General features: G+C 35.8%; 1 protein-coding gene across 1 annotated transcript in view; it reads right to left on the bottom strand.

Moving 5' to 3' along the window:
• Positions 1-16,384, bottom strand: part of Rttn (rotatin) — a 168,854-nt gene that overhangs the window by 14,281 nt on the left and 138,189 nt on the right. Inside the window, exons 39-44 of the mRNA XM_026388674.2 lie at positions 13,493-13,630; positions 9,797-10,014; positions 4,346-4,451; positions 3,424-3,521; positions 2,084-2,161; positions 429-555 (exon numbers count right to left, since the gene is read on the bottom strand). Of these exons, the coding sequence (XP_026244459.2) occupies positions 429-555; positions 2,084-2,161; positions 3,424-3,521; positions 4,346-4,451; positions 9,797-10,014; positions 13,493-13,630 (765 nt within the window). The remainder of the gene's footprint in view (positions 1-428; positions 556-2,083; positions 2,162-3,423; positions 3,522-4,345; positions 4,452-9,796; positions 10,015-13,492; positions 13,631-16,384) is intronic.

Genomic DNA, 16,384 nt, shown 5'->3' with positions numbered 1-16,384 from the left:
ACTTAACATGACCAAACAGTACTCTTGATTCCTACTTTAAATCCAAGTCAAATCCAGAGCTTTATCATTTTAATAAATGGTACTACTATGCACTCAGGTTCATTTCCCCAAATGAGGCTCATCCTGGATACCTTTCTTTCCTTTCTACCTTCCACCAGCATATTCTCTTGACTCTTCCTGAACTGTCCAATGACTCTCCCCTGTCGACAAACATATTCCTAAAATATCCATCTGATCTACTATAATACCTACAAGCAATCTTGTCTTTGACTAATAATATATCCTTTATAAGTAGAAGAAATACTTCAAAATATATATGTTTTTCCTGTCCACCTTAACATTGATGTAATGTTAACAACCACAGTAACCAGTATGAAAGCAAGTACTCTATAGTTTATTAATAAAAGGCAACATTGGGTTCTAGTTACCATTTGGAAAATTTGCAGTATAGACACAAAGCAACTGCAAAGCAATCTGCATCAGTGAATCGTCCATCAAAAGCCAAGGCCAGAGAGAGTGCAAGACAGGGACAAGATGAGCTTCAAGAGCTGCTTCCTGTTGTGGAAAGAAAGTAAGGACAGCCATGAGTCTAAATATATGAAAATACAAAATTAAATTCAAATTCAAAACACTGTCACTAACATAAGACAAAAATTGAAATTGAATTGGGAATTAGCTCAGTAGGTAGAGTGTTTGCCTTGCATGCACAAGGCCCTGGGTTCAATCTCCAGCACCACAAAAAAAAAAAAAAAAAAAAAAAAAAAAAAAGTTGAATTCATTTTCATTCTCAATAATGAGGAGGGGAATCAGATCCTGTAGACAGCTGGGCACAGTGGCTCACCCCTGTAATCCCAGTAACTTGGGAGGCTGACAAAGGAGGAGTGTAAGTCTGCACCCAGCCTCAGTAACTTACTGAGGCCCTAAGCAACTAAGTGACACTGCATCAAAATAAAAAATAAAAAAAGGGCTGGGGATGTGACTCAGTAACCCTGGGTTTAATTCACAATACCAAAATAAAAAAAAAAAGATCCAGCAGACAGTCTTGCCATACAGCTACAGGGCTCTACACATGGCTGCCCTGAGCACAGCCTGGCCTTCAACACCAGGGTGGCCAGGATATGCTTGTCAGAGAAAAAAAGCAGAAAACAGCTTCTATAACATATAAATCATGCAAGAAAGTGGTATGTTCCAACAAGGAGTAACTAACTTAGGTGGTCAATAAATGGTAATTTCTTGTTAAGTAAACATTCTTATCAACTCTGCCCAGTCTCTGTCTTGTCTCTCTCCCCGCATGGTGTGAGTGTGTGTATGTGTGTAATTACTATTTTTGAGCAATTTGAATATGATACAATTCATTGTAAATATTGTTGTGTGAACAAATCTTACATAACGCACAATTTTTACTTCAAAAGTCAATGACCACTGACAGCCTTATAAACACAACCACTTGCACTATGTTCTGCCATCTTCTTTACCTATTATGTCCCATCATAAACATAGATAGCTATAAAAACCTATACAATTTCATAAGACTCCTAAAAAATGGCTAAACTTAAGTTTTTATAGGTGTCCTATATGTAAGACTGTGAGACAGGAATTTGTACTGCCATGTGTACTTATGAGCATATTTTCATAAACATACACACCCTATACAATTTTATGCAGCACCAAATAGACTAGAAGTTATTCCCAGTGTTCAAAGCATAAGCTTTGCAGTTACTCCCAATATTCTTCCCCATGTTTACAGCTCTCTGTAAGTGTAATACTTTATTCCCATCAGACTACTTCAAAATATAAATTGTTAGTCCTGTCTTATTTAACGAAGGTTAAGGAATACATGATCAATGTTAATTTTCTAGATAATGTTTTTTCCATAAAAGGAATGAAATCAGTGTTGAGAATAACAATGAGATTAGGTGCATCCATTTCTGAGAATTAACTCTGAGTTTAAGGGCCAATCAACCCTGCATTTACATAAAATTCAAAAAGTTTCCCATTTTTTTCTCCTCTATTTATCTCAATAAAAATTAAACTGTTTAATACCAATTCTGCTACCAACATTTTGAAAAGGATCTCTACTTACTTTACATTCTTCATTTTGATAAAGGCAGTTTCTTAGGAGCTGCATGGCAATGCTCAACTCTTTAATAAAACCATCCTCCTGTTTAAACAAAAAGGTAAAAACTGTGAACACAGGAGCAGGCTCCACTTTTCACATATAGTAACTCACTCCCTTGGGGTCACAGCACAATGCAGCTGTGCTCTAGTGTTGCCTGACCACCATAACTTTGAGGGGACTGACAAGCTAACGATCTCTGAAAGATGACCACATCTCAAGAAATGCACCCACCACAGAAAAGCTATTTCTGTTCTATCAAGCATGAAGGAACTTGGATATATAATAGCCTCTATGTTTCATCTCAATAAAGTGAGGCAGGTTCTGACTGATTTTCAATCATATCAGGTGTGGGCTGACTCTCTCAGTGATGGAGTAAGGGCTTTTTGCTAGTGAGGAAAGAGGAAAAGATGTAAGAATAGAAATCGACAAACATGAATCAATCCCCTGCATCCACCAAATTATTAAGTAAAGCTTTGCCTTATTTTCTTACTAGTTATTTCATAGAGGGCTGCTACTATGGTCTTACACACACACACACACACACACACACACAGGTATATTTGTACATTTATATATTCATACATATATACATTCATTTTGTGAGTAAGTCTGTGGAACAGATCTTACTGATCATGATTATTATTAATCATAGTTCTTATATAATAATTATGTTATTATATGTTCACATGAAAATGTAAATGAATTAAGCAGACTCAATGCCAGATGAGACATTCAGAAGTCACAGAAGGAGTTAACAGAGATTAAGAATACCAGCTTTGCAACCTCTCAGATGTGGAAACAAATTCTGGTCTCATCAACTGCCAGCATGAGAGTCTGTGCTCATGAGTGTTTGTCTATGAGATAACAAATATGAAATATCTGAGAGTGCCTGACATATTGTAAACACTTATTAAATTACATCTATTATAGATCTCACTTAGAGAACTTAGGCTTGCTTTTAAAAACTTTTAGTATTAAAAAACCTATCTGGTATAGTACCATAGTATCATGCAGATGTAGATATCACAAAATACCTGTGTGTATGTGTGTATGAATATATATATCCAGAGAGAGCGAGCGAGCACAAAGCTTTACCTAAAGACCTTCAAGTAAGAATTAAGGGAGAAAAAAAATGCCCACAACCTCCTAATGTAGAAATGCCATTAATTTATCAGACTGCATTTTTTCTTCTAAATCAGACATGCGTTTCAACCTTGCACTCATTTAGAGGCATAAGGACACTGCAGAGATGGTCACCGTGTGCATTCATTCCTTTATCCCAGGAGTTTAGGATGCAAAGTCACCTTTTTTTTCAGTACTGCTTTCCCAGGCCGCAGAGAATCGAGGTTCAGTTGTGCATTAATGTGCTTCATCTGCTCCATGCAGTTGTCTATGAGATCAGCTGAAAGACAAAATTTGTAAGTCAAAATATTTCATTTCTAAATAAGTTAAAACCACATATAATCAGAATCTCCAAAACAATTATATTTCTGACCCACTTATTCTAGTGTTTTCAGCAAGAGATTAATAAATATGGGAAAATAGTGTGGGGGGGAACTAAACCTGGAATCTACTTAGGTTTAGTCCTTAGTAAGATAGTCCTCAAACATAATTTATGCTTGAGACTTAAATAATTTGTTTTAGTAGTAAACTGCTATTGACATTAATGAACTTTGTGTTGCTGTTATTCTTTCAACTTTCAGCCCTCTTTTCCCTGATTTTCAAATGAGAATTTTCAACTTTAGAGGGGAAATTTATACTGAAAATACTGGATCCTCTGATGCTCTTTATCATCAAAACCATGGGTTTTTTTTTATTTGTTTGTTTTGGGTTTTATTTAGGTACACAGAATGTTTTTATGTACAAACTAATATTTAATTACTATGAAACTGAGTGTTACTTTTATTAGCTTCTCTATTATTTAGATAAATGCTCTAGAGTAAGAATAATTACATATTAAATAAAAATAACTGGATGAAAAATCTTTTTATTTTAAAGAAATAATGTTTCCTAGATATCTGTATAGAAGAAACCTAAAAGAAGTGAATGTTTACTGGGTTTGTTTGTGGAAAAAAATCTGGTTTTGTCTTGTTTTTTAATGACACTGATATATTATACTATAAAGTACTTCATAGTTTGAATTCAAAGAAAATTAAACTGAGCAAGCAGCAAACCACACAAGTTGGCAGCATGCCACATGAACAGCTGATCTGCCATGTAGATCACCTTTCAGAGCATGTTTCTGGGCTCTTCTGCTGACAGCCAGGAGTGACAGCAACGCATTTGCAGCCACTCTTTTCAGGGTATCTCTGGAGGACTTTCCTTCATAGCACTGCAGAGAATACAGATCAAAATGGTTTGAAGAAAAATTTAATTTGGAGTAAAACTGTTGTGAATAAAAGGCATTGCCAGGTTTCAACTACCGTGTAAACCACTGAAATCTGATGAATCAGTAATATGTGAGAATGCTTGAGAAGGCTGCATAAGTAATTTATAATAGGAAAAGACCAACACTCACTCTCAAAGATTCATCATCTATGGAAAAAAAATTTTATTTATTATTAACACATAGCATGGTACTTACTTAAAACACACCAGGGTGTGCCCATGTCAGCGTATACTCACACATGCACCACACACATATGGAAACAAGTCCTTGGAAAAGTATTCATCAGCAGAACTGCCATCCAATTCCAATCTTTCTTCTTTTGGGGATATATCCCCTCCCTTCATTTCTATTGGACATATATTTGTATCCTGTGTAATTTGGTTCCTTTAATCTTCCATTTTTATAATAATATGTACTTGTTTTTTAAAAATTACATAATGTGGGTTTTTAAAAAATTTTGTTTTCAGTTGTCGATGGACCTTTATTTTATTTATTTATATGGGGTGCTGAGTATTGAACCCAGTGCCTTGCCCATGCTCGGCAAGTGCTCTACCACCGAGCCACAAGCCCAGCCCAATGTGTTTGGTTTTTTTTTAATTTTCAATTTTTTAAGCTTCTATAGAAATGGAAAATCATTTATTATTTTGAAAATACTAATACTAACATTTTGGTATATATGTCCTTTATACATCTGAATTAGAAAAATTTCATAAAAAAAATTTCTAACATATACATAAGTAGAAAAACATAATAACAAGGCCCCATCCTCTTTAAAAAAATTTTTTTTGGCTAAGGATTGTTAAGTAAGTATTAGTATAGCATATCATCTAATATACAAAACCGATTCTAATGCCTAACACAATTAAAAACAATTTCTTGGCATCAACTAATACCCAGATCAAATTTACCTTTTCTCTTTGTCTCCAAAGTGTCTTTTTGAGCCCTGACATCATATCTGCAGTCATTTCCTACCTGGAGAGCCTGGCCACCCATTCCCAAGAGTGCCACAGGTGCCCTGCAGTTGCTGCTGTCCCCTCAGATCATTGCACCCCTGCCCAGACCTGATCAGTCGTCCTGCACATGCCCTATACTGCAGACCTGTCTGTTGGTTTCCCTGCAATGATGTTTAACTTGCTTTTTCTCCTCTGTATTTTCCATCTGCTGGATGTTTTAGCTTTAGAGGCTTGACTAGATTTAGGTTCAACTTTTAGAGGTAAGATCTCACCTGGATATGTATGATCAGGTTTTAAAGGGGTTCATAAATCCAGCTTAAAACTCTAGAAGTTCCTAATTTGCTTTATAAATATTACATATAATTCAAATTCATGATTCTTATATCAATAATTTCTGAAATGATTCAGTGTTATAATATCACTAAAATCAAGCTTAAAATTATATGATTTCACATGAAATACAGTACAGTACACTTACAATTCCTGATGAGCCTGTGCTTGGAGACCTAACATGGAGAAGCCTGTGCAGTGCCCCCCCCCCCCCCCCCGCCGCCCTGCGCCCCAGCTCCCCTGCCCCCAGCTTTACTACCAGGGCTAACAAATACATCTTAAGAACTCTCTTAGGCAGCTGCTTCCAACCAGACAGGTCTCTATGCGATTGATCATTTAAATTTTAAATACCCACACCCAGGGATGCTTGGTAACGACCATTCCAAGAGGAAGAAAGTAACCTTAAAAACAGAGGAAAACAAAACAAAAAAACAGGTAAAGAAGTATTAGGATGATGAATATATGTGGAGTAGGATCATCAGGTTACCTGTGAGAATACTAATTTGTCTATAAAGGTAGATTTCACCTTTAACAGAAAAATTGCCCTAAAATACTCATCTTAATTGCATTAATAAATAAATAAATAAAGTAATTTCAGAAAAGCCAAATTGATCCCAAAAAATTACCAAACATCACCATATCAAGTAGTCAGGAAAAGAAAAAAAAAACAAAACTTTTGAGTGGAATAGTTGTGTGACAGATGGGTCTCCACCCCCCCTTAAAACCCTCATTAAAAATGACAATATGGGGATTACACACATGGACTCTTGTGTGGGCCTCAAAAGTCCAGAAATTAGAAAGCAGCAGGATGAATAGAAGTGGGGTGAGACTCAAAAATCCTGAATTGTAAGTGGTGAATGGGCAAGCTGAGTACTACCCAGTCCAACACTGAATTACTGACGGCAGAGGAAATTTAGCACCAGTCTCCAGGGGAAGTGAAGGAGGTGGAGGAGGATTGTTGGAAAAGTCTCTATGCAGGAGTTCCATTCTCAGGCCCTGCCCACTGCCAACCAATTTCTGTACGGCCAAGCCACTCCTCTTCCTTCGATCTTGCAAAATCCTGCAGGTTCAGGATTTTCTGGGGAGGATAATTAGAAGCATTCTGCCCTGGCAGAGTAGGTTCATTAGTGGGTTAGGGTATTCCACTGAAACAGGAAGGACCTAGTGAAATTGTACAAATTAAATTCTGAGTCCCCTGCTCTTTTCACCCACTTTCCTACAAAACACTTAGCAGTTAATTGGGTTTTCACCTCCAGGCAAGAGATCAAAACACTGCTCTAGGGAATGTGATAAGGTCCAGAAGACAACCACACCAAGACCCCTGCGAGTCCCCTTGGACAGTGAAACCTTGACTGACTGAGCTCCACTCAGAGGCTCAGGGCTGTCTACACTATATAATCTCCCAGTCTTCAATGGAGCAGATAACCAAGGTAACCAACATCTGGGAAAGCTCCGCACCAGAAAATACAGAGCAAAATAAACAAAGAAAAGGCCAGAAAAGAGAGATTATGTAGGAAGAAGAACACTTAATAGGAGTTCCAAACAAAGTAGAAGAAATGTCAATGAAGAAATTTTTAAAAATATGAATTTATAGATGGAAAGAACTTATGATCTAAGTGTGCATAATTTCAATATAAATCCATTATGGTACTTTGCTGTAAAGTAGTCTTTTAAAAGCTATTCTGCTAAGATATTTTAATTAAACCTCAAAACTAATTTATTAGGAGGATGCAGAATTTTAGAGGCAGCTGAAATTTAACCAGTTTTGTAGTACAATCCTCTCATTTTGCATTTGAAGAACCAAATCACAAGATGTTGCCTAAGGTTCACTCTAATATATTTTTTTGAGCATGTCTTTATATAAAATTTAAATCTATCTTTGAAGAATATCAATTTTAGAATACTATTTCTTCAGATAATTTAAAGAGTGCAGTTTGCTTTGCTACATCTAATACCTGGTACAACTCATAACCTACAATAAGCATAGTATGATACAAGCTTTACTTATGATAATATGCTAATGTTTAATTTATTCTGATAATATTTTAATTAACTTATCATTGTTCTATAGGGCAAAGAAAACACAGTGGTTATAGCTTAATAGGACCATTAATAACTGCCTGCCTTATATTAAGCACACATTTTCTCAATAGTGTATCATAGGTACAATTCCTCTCCTCACTCTCTGTCTTAATTTATCTGTGCCTTTCCATCCAACTGATACTATGGGTCCATATTTACTTTTTTTTTTTTTTTTAAAGAGTGAAAGAAGTAGGATTTATTTAAATATGAAGGAAAAAACAGAACTCTTGCAGGGCAAAGCAGACCCGATAGCAGATTGTCCCATATTTACACAAAAAAAGAAGGGTATGATTTACCAGGAAACATGTTTTAAACAAATTGCTATTGTATCTATATTGGCACAGAATGCTGTGTATCTTCTGTGACTTAGAAGAAACTGAAAGGAAAATGAGCTAACCATAGGAAAATCAAGATATCCTATAGCTATAGAGTATCTCATTTTCTTCGGCCAAGAAAGATAACAACATAAGATTATAAATAATAATTTTTTATGATAAATAATATTACAGAACAGGAGGGAAGAATAAGGGCAAAGCAAATTTCGCAAATGCCTCTGGCACCAAGTGTTTCTTAGGTACCCTATTGTTACAAGCTGGCCCATCACCCTATATGGAACCATATATAACATGAGTCTCCTTGAAACATGGTGCCACTAATAATAGAAAACAGTTAAGAAATAAATTATCCCTGGCTTAAAGTCTTGAAATTTCACCACGCCCAGCAGGATTGGTTGCAGGAGCCAGACAGTCATGAGGAACAGCCTCCGGAGCTATTTGGTATGTTGGCGAAGGCAGTGAAGGGAGAGGCCAAGCACACTGTTCTCACAGCACTCTTCTCTGAGGGAAGTCATTTAAATTCCCTGAGGAAGAAAGCATGTTGACAAGAGCAAGGGCCTCTCTGCAAGAAAAAAGTGGTGTTCCAGAACCAAATTAGAAAATTAATAACTAGACTGGATTGAGGGTTGGGGTGAGAAACTTGAGAAGGTGTGAATTTGAGTTTTCTTATAATATTTTTTAAAAATGCAGACTCCAACTCAGTTAATCAAGTCTGTTCTGACAGGGAATGAGATAACTGGGATAACTGGGACCACATCCAGTTTTTGTTCTCAACCAAGAAAAGCTGAGGGGGATAACAGGGAGGTGGTGGCCACAAGGAAGCTGTTGTCTCCCAGGAGCTTTTTTAAAGAATGCTGTGAGGACCCTTCCCCCAGGGACCAGGCTTGTAGAGGAACTGCTGGAGGCAGATGAGAAAATGCGGGGAAGACTCCTTTTCAGGCTTCTGGTCTATGCTGGAAAGCAAAGAGGACTTTATGAGGCAGGGGAAACTAAGTCCCCTGAGAAGCCCTGTGATAGCCTCAATAGGATAATCCTAGCTGAACCAGGGAGTCTTCTCCCTTTCTAGCACTTCAACTGAATTTAACATAATCAGGGCTGGTGCTCAAAATGTAGAAGTAGCCATGCCATAAATATCTTCATGGCCACAACTCTCAGAGGCTGATAAAGATGGAAAATTTCCAAATTCTAAGCAGCAAAGAAACTGCAACAAATTGGCAGACAGAGCAAGCTTTGTGGCTAGATGATGGGGAAACTAAGGCAAATCTTTCAATACACAATTCTACTACCTTTCCACCTTTCAATGAGAAGGAAAAAATCATAAAATCATATAACTATTTAAAAGGAAGATTCTTAATATTAAAAACTCTAGTAACAGTCCTACTTTGAAAAGCAATGAGCAATTTTAAATTAGGAAAAACCTCTAGTTCTTTTTTTAATTGTTAATCAATTTATACTTTTGTACTAAACAGTCATAATAAGCATTAATACTTTAATTCAAATAATTGAAAAAAATTTTAACAAGACCCAGAGAGATAGTCAATTCATTTAAACACTAAATATACTTAAGAAAAATCAAGAAATCACACACCTGAAGAATTACTTCATTAAGTCTATCTGGAGACTTCTGGTTGTCCTGAGTTTCATCAAGAAGAGATGTGATGGTTGGATGAGACAATGAACTTGCTTTGTCTTTGCCCTGGCAGTGCCTTCTTGCCTCCTCAGTCAAGAGAACAGACAGGAAGTGCAAACTGGCCGTGTACAGGGCAGGGCATCTGCTGGACAAGCCTACACACTCGCAGAACACATCTAAGAGGGAAAATGATTTTAGATGTAAATGCTCAGAATTGAAAAGGAAATAAACCAAATTGATCTGAACAATTAAGTTTATAGCTTTCTTATTTTTAACGATTTAAGGTTATCGATAGCTCAAGTATACCAAGAACTATAATGTTTCAATAGTTAGTATGAAGACAATATATAGAATCAAGGAATCTATTCTATTTTTCACTGTTCGGGTTTTTTATTTACATGAAAAGTGCATGTCTGTGTGTGGGGGGGTGTGTATCTACAAATGCACATATAGACCATATTTGCTAAGACTCCAAAATAAGAGGACTGTATGTACATGAGTACTGAGCCTTTGAACACTACTATGATATGCAAAGTCTTGAGAAATTTTAAATTTTAATTTTAATTTCACTACTAAGTTAAAAAAGAATTGGCCTAATTATACTGTGAATAATTTAGAATACCACCTTATAAGTAAGAATGTATTTTTCTGCTTTCAATCAATTTGTTGCCAAAAAACACTTACAAAGAAGATAGTATGCAGTGTCAATATGATGTACAATCACAATAGCAGACGTTAAATAATACTACAGACTCATAGTAACAAAATAGCATGGTATTGGCACCAAAAAAAATATGAAGACCAATGGAACAGAGTAGAAGACAGAGACAAACCCCCTGAATACAGTTATCTCACACTAGACAAAGGTGCTGTAAACATATATTGGAGAAAAGATAGCCTCTTCAACAAATGGTGCTGGGAAAACTAGAAATCTCTATGTAGCCGAATGAAATTTAAGCCCTCTCTCTCACCTTGCACAAAACTCAACTCAAAGTGCATCAAGGACCTAGGCATTAGAGACTCTGAACCTACTACAAGAAAATGAAGACCCAACTCCCCATCAGGTAGGCTTAAAAACTGAATTCTTCAAAAAGACTTCTACAGCACAATAAGTACAATCAAGAATCAATAAATGGGATGATATCAAACTAAAAAAGCTTCTTTACAGCAAAGAAAACAATCAAGAATGTGAAAAGAAAGCCTACAGAATGGGAGAAAATCTTTGTCACCTGCACCTCAGAGCATTAATCTCCAGAATATATAAAGAACTCAAAAAGCTTAACACCAAAAAAGGAAATAACCCAATCAATAGATGCGCAAAGAAACTGAACAGACACTTCACAGAAGATATGGTCGGTCAACAAATAAGTGAAAAAAAATATTCACCACCTCTAGCAATTAGAGAAATGCAAATTAAAATACATTGAGAATCTACCTCACTGTAGTCAGAATGTCAATTAACAAGAATACAAGTAACAATAAATGCTGGCAAGGATGTGGGGGAAAAAGGTACTCTCATACATTGTTATTGGGACTACAAATTGGCGCAACCACTCGGGAAAGCAGTAAGGAGAGTTCTCAAAAAACTTATAGTGGAACTACCATTTGATCCAGTTATCCCACTCCTGGGCATATACCCAAAAGACTTAAAATCAGCATACTACAGGGATGCAGCCACATCAATGCTTATAGCAGCTCAATTCACAATAGCTAAGCTATGGAACCAAACTAGGTGCCCTTCAACAGATGACTAGATAAAGAAAATGTGGTATAGATACATAATGGGATTTTAGGCAGTCATAAAGAAGGAAGAAATTATGGCATTTGCAAATAAATGGATGGAACTGGAGACTATCATGCTAAGAGAAATAAGCCAAATGTTCTCTCTGCTATGTGGATGCTAACACACAATAAGAGGGGGAGGGCAGAATAGAAGTTCACTGGATTAGAGAAAAGGGACTGAAGGAAAGAGGTGGGTATGGGAGTACGAAAGAGAGTAGAATGAATCGGACATAACTCTCCTATGTTCGTATATGAACACACGACCAGTGTATCTCCATATCATGTACAACCACAAGAATGGGATCTAATTAAAGTAAGTTATACTCCATGTATGTATAATATGTTATAATACCCTTTAGTGTCATGTATATCTAAAAAGAACAAATTAAAAAAGTGAAAAAAATATGACGTGCAAAGGTCTCATAGTATGTCACAAAGAACATAAGTGGTTATGAACTGATTTGGAAAGAATAAGAAAGCTAAACTCAGAATCAACATTCAAATTAGTAGTCATATTAGATTCTTTTGAGTACTGATTTAGTGTAATCAAAGTAACATTGTTGTTTTACAGTAACTTTGTTAATTTGAAAAGTATGAACATAATTTTATGATTCATTTTTAGGTTATTTTATATTATGTCTATGTAAGAATTATAGCCATCAGAATTTCTACCAGTCTGTGTCACACACTTAAGTTTACACAAAACAGAAATCTTTTGAATTTAATATTTTTATTTTATCACTCTGAAAATAGTGTCAAATAAATAGGCTTAAGTTAAGGGTTAGCAATTTTTTTCTGTAAAGGGCTAGACAGTAAATCTTTTTTATGCTTTGCAACTCACTATTTTTGTCAGCAGGGTAGATTTGGCTAACGGGCTTCTGTACCTGATGTGAGCAGCACTTTGCTTCACAGTGTTGGAGATTCAGGTGGGTAAATTAATTTCCCCTAACAGATGCAAGAGGAGAATCTCAATCTCCAAGTGAAGCAATCTCTTTCAATTTTCATCTCAATAAAACAATTTACAACATCGAGAGCATGGGATGTACCATAAAGGGTACATTATGGTAGACTCAGAACTCCTATATCTAGAAAACTAATAGTTCTGTTTCTTACCAAACATATATTTCCTCACAATTCTTACTTCAAAACTACCATTCTCTGTCATTATAATAAAGTTTAAATGTTTAAAAATCACTCAAATAAATTAGTGACTAACTTTGAAACTTAGAAATCCATTTTTAATACCTTTAAATAAGTTATTAAAAAGGTTAACATAAATGTTATAATCATTCACATATTATACTAAAATTTAGGAGTCTTAAGAAATAATAAGATTAGTTATTTAAAAATAAGTATTTGTTTATATTAGTAGGCAACTTTTATATGGAAAATATCTTATAAAAATAATTATACTGTACTCTTGGCATTTTTTCCCATAAAAATAATCCTGGTGTTTTGGGAAAAGACAATATTTTTATTGTAACTTCCCAAGTTATCATATGTACAGGATGGTAAGTGTGAGATTTACCCATATATATATATTTATTTTGCACTTATGTCAGAAGAGACTGATTTCTATTCAAAAGAAAATCTTATTGTTTTATTTTAATCTTATCATAAGTATTTTCATGAAATCATAGGCTCTTCTTGCTTATTTTTAGCCATTTTGAAAAGTGTTTCAGTTTTTCAAAAGTACATTTTTGGAAGGCTCCTCAAGAACATTGCAAATTCCTCAAACCAAGTGCCCTGGTTTCTCTTTCATGGGCCATGCCAAAGTTACTTAATTTTAGAGAATTTACATATCTAATTGGGAGTAAGGATTATCTTCATTTTATTAGCAGAAAGACCCCATGCCTGCGAGGACTTTCTTACCCATCATTGCTGCCCAGTGCCTGGCCAGAGCCGAGGTGATAGACGGGTGTGAGACAGCACCAGCTTTCCTCAGGAGTGCAGCCAGAAGGTCAAATAAGTGTGTCCAGGTGTGATAAAAAGTCGATATTAACTCTACATCTACAAAATTAATCAAAACATTTCAAGTTACTAACACAAAGAAGAATAAGAACCTTTCAAAATACAAACTCTCCACACTTTATTACACTTAAAATAAGAGGTATATACTTGTCAAGTGAAAACCAATGTAGTTCAGCATTCAGCATTGCCCAGTCCCTTCCCCTCTCTACTGCCTCCTCAAGACATCTCCCTTTGCCTTCCTACATCCAAAGACACACTCAACAAGCCATCTTCTCATTAAAGTACACTAAACAAGACAGGAAGTATGACAAATGGAACATGTCATAATTTCAGAACTACATTTTGGGCACATTATACAAACAAGTCATTGTGGTACTTCTGTAAATGTCAAGTTTTCTCCTATTTTCTTCATCCTCTCTAGTAGCTGTGTGCAGGGGTGAAAAGGAAAACATAATGTGCCAAAGTCAACACAGAAAAGAAGAATTTCTCTGAAGAATCATGAAGAGTATTATTACCCCACGAAGAAAGCTGTAACACAAAAGGCGATTGTGCAGCTTTGCCTGGGGCTAACAATACAGCAATCAACCTTCTAGGTAAGGACACGTTTTCCCATCTCTGCACCTGGGTACATAGAAACTGCACAACAGTGGCTACCTTAGGACTCTGTGCTGTGCCATAAGCAGTATCAGTCATCCTTTCTCAAATTTCACTATAAAATAAACTGCTGAGAGCCATAGCCAAGTAGGAATGACGCATGGCAATTTCCTTGTCAGCCTACCCAATGTTGCTTAGAGGGAGGACTCTCCATTGTGGAAATGGGCTTGCCTTGGACCCAGGTCATTTGCAGTGACATGAATGAATGTTTGAAAGTTTTTATTTGAAAGGTGATCTTGCTCAGGGATTAGGGCGGCTCCGGGTTTAGGGTGGATCCTGCTGGATTAGGGTGGCTCCAGGTTTAGGGTGGATCCTGCTGGGAATAGGGCATATCCTGCTGCCTCAGGCACCCGCTCCTTGAGTTCCGGCTCCTTGAGTTCTCCCGGGTTCTGAGAGTATTTGGTATGCAGAGCCCGGTGGAGGGAGGGTGTGTATTTTCCCCAGAACGTGCGTGTAGAGTGCCAACGAGAGTTCGGGAATAAAGAGCTGCTGTTGGAATCTACAAGGCTTTTGTGGTGCCTCGGTTATTTTATGCCCAGCCAGACTGTGGCAATAAACTAAGGACTTATATCTAGGTGTTTTTCATCATCCATGAAATTATCTGGAAATAGCACTTTCCGAGGAGTTTGGTTTAGAGTAACCCCTGGTGTTTCACAACTGTCTTCTCATTGATAGCTCTCATTACCATTCCAACAAAATATTAATTTCTCATTGTCATTCCAACAAAATATTAATTACACAGATATGCTGTAAATCTGTTTGGGTACTATATGTTTATCTGTACTTTATACCTACAAAGACTTTAAAGTTACAGGTCTTAAGAATTTAGGTTCAAAGATAAGTCAAACAGTAAAAAACTATTAAAAAAAAAAAGAAAATTCAGAGAGATTAAAAAGCTATTCTTTTTATTAATTTTATTACTATACATGCTAAATAACTTTTAATGTAATTTATTTACTTATATGAGTTATAACATCTCAAATTATATAAATTAGCAATTCAAATAAGTTTTTATAAATCATTCAAAACTGTGATTTTACCATAAAAATTTAAACACTTAATTTCTTATAGAAAAACATTTTAGTTTTTTCTTACCTTTTGCTAGATACTAAAAAATAACTAACTACTACATGTAAACCCAGATAATGTCAGTATTTCTCCTTTCAGAACTTGATATAATTAAAAAATAAAATACATATTACTTTTATTTAACTTCCAAAGACCAAGCCACATACAAAGGAGGAACAACAAAAAGCATCTATGAGGCCGCCAATGGCAGTGAAGATGCTCAAACTATCTCTTGTCATGTGAATTTGGGATCAAGCAATCCATCAAAAGTTCTCCAATCAGAGCCATCCATTCGCCACAGCTTTGTAGCACTAATGTTGCGAACTTCTTGTGTATCTTCCATGAACACCATGTCAATGCTTCTTAAGAGATACGCAAGAAAATCCAACAAGAGATATTAAATGTAAAATAACAAGATTTTATCAGTAGATGTGAGCTTCGGCAGTCCACAGTCCACTGTAATATCAAAGATTTTCTTTGTTTCATATCCTTCTCCTAAAAATGAACCTTAACCCCTTAGGGGTGAGATAATAGCACCTTCTTGAGATTGCACAGTCTAGCCTAATAAGCTAAGTTAGGCTATCAACTGGAGCTTGTAAAATTCCAATTATGTAGTTACTGCTCCTCAAGCACTAGGATAATTTTAACATAGAAGAGCTGCTGGCTCTGCTGAGTACCATGATACACTTCACCTTCTAGACCTCAAACCAAGCAAATCCATACAATTCAAAGGACTAAATAAGAATGAATTAAATGGCAAGAATAATTATCAAATGATCAATTCTTCATTATACCCTAATACTTAAATATTTTAAATGTTTATTTTGCTAAAGACCCTACACTGTTAATTTTCTCTATTACTAACCATCACATTCAATTTTTTTATCACAGAATATTTTCCAATAATTTAAGAGCTTAGGAAATTTTTTATATTATATATGCTAAATTGGCTTACATCGGTCATTGCAAATGACTTATTAGTAGGGTATTTGGCTTCAGCCACAGTTTATAAGTGTAATGGTCAACGTGAATTGTCAACTTGACTGGATTAAGAGATGCTAAAGATTAAGA

The sequence above is a fragment of the Urocitellus parryii genome, chromosome 13 (assembly GCF_045843805.1).
Source record: "Urocitellus parryii isolate mUroPar1 chromosome 13, mUroPar1.hap1, whole genome shotgun sequence".
NCBI lineage: Eukaryota > Metazoa > Chordata > Mammalia > Rodentia > Sciuridae > Urocitellus > Urocitellus parryii.
Note: the sequence above shows the minus strand (reverse complement) of the source record. Positions and strands in the feature narration are given on the sequence as shown.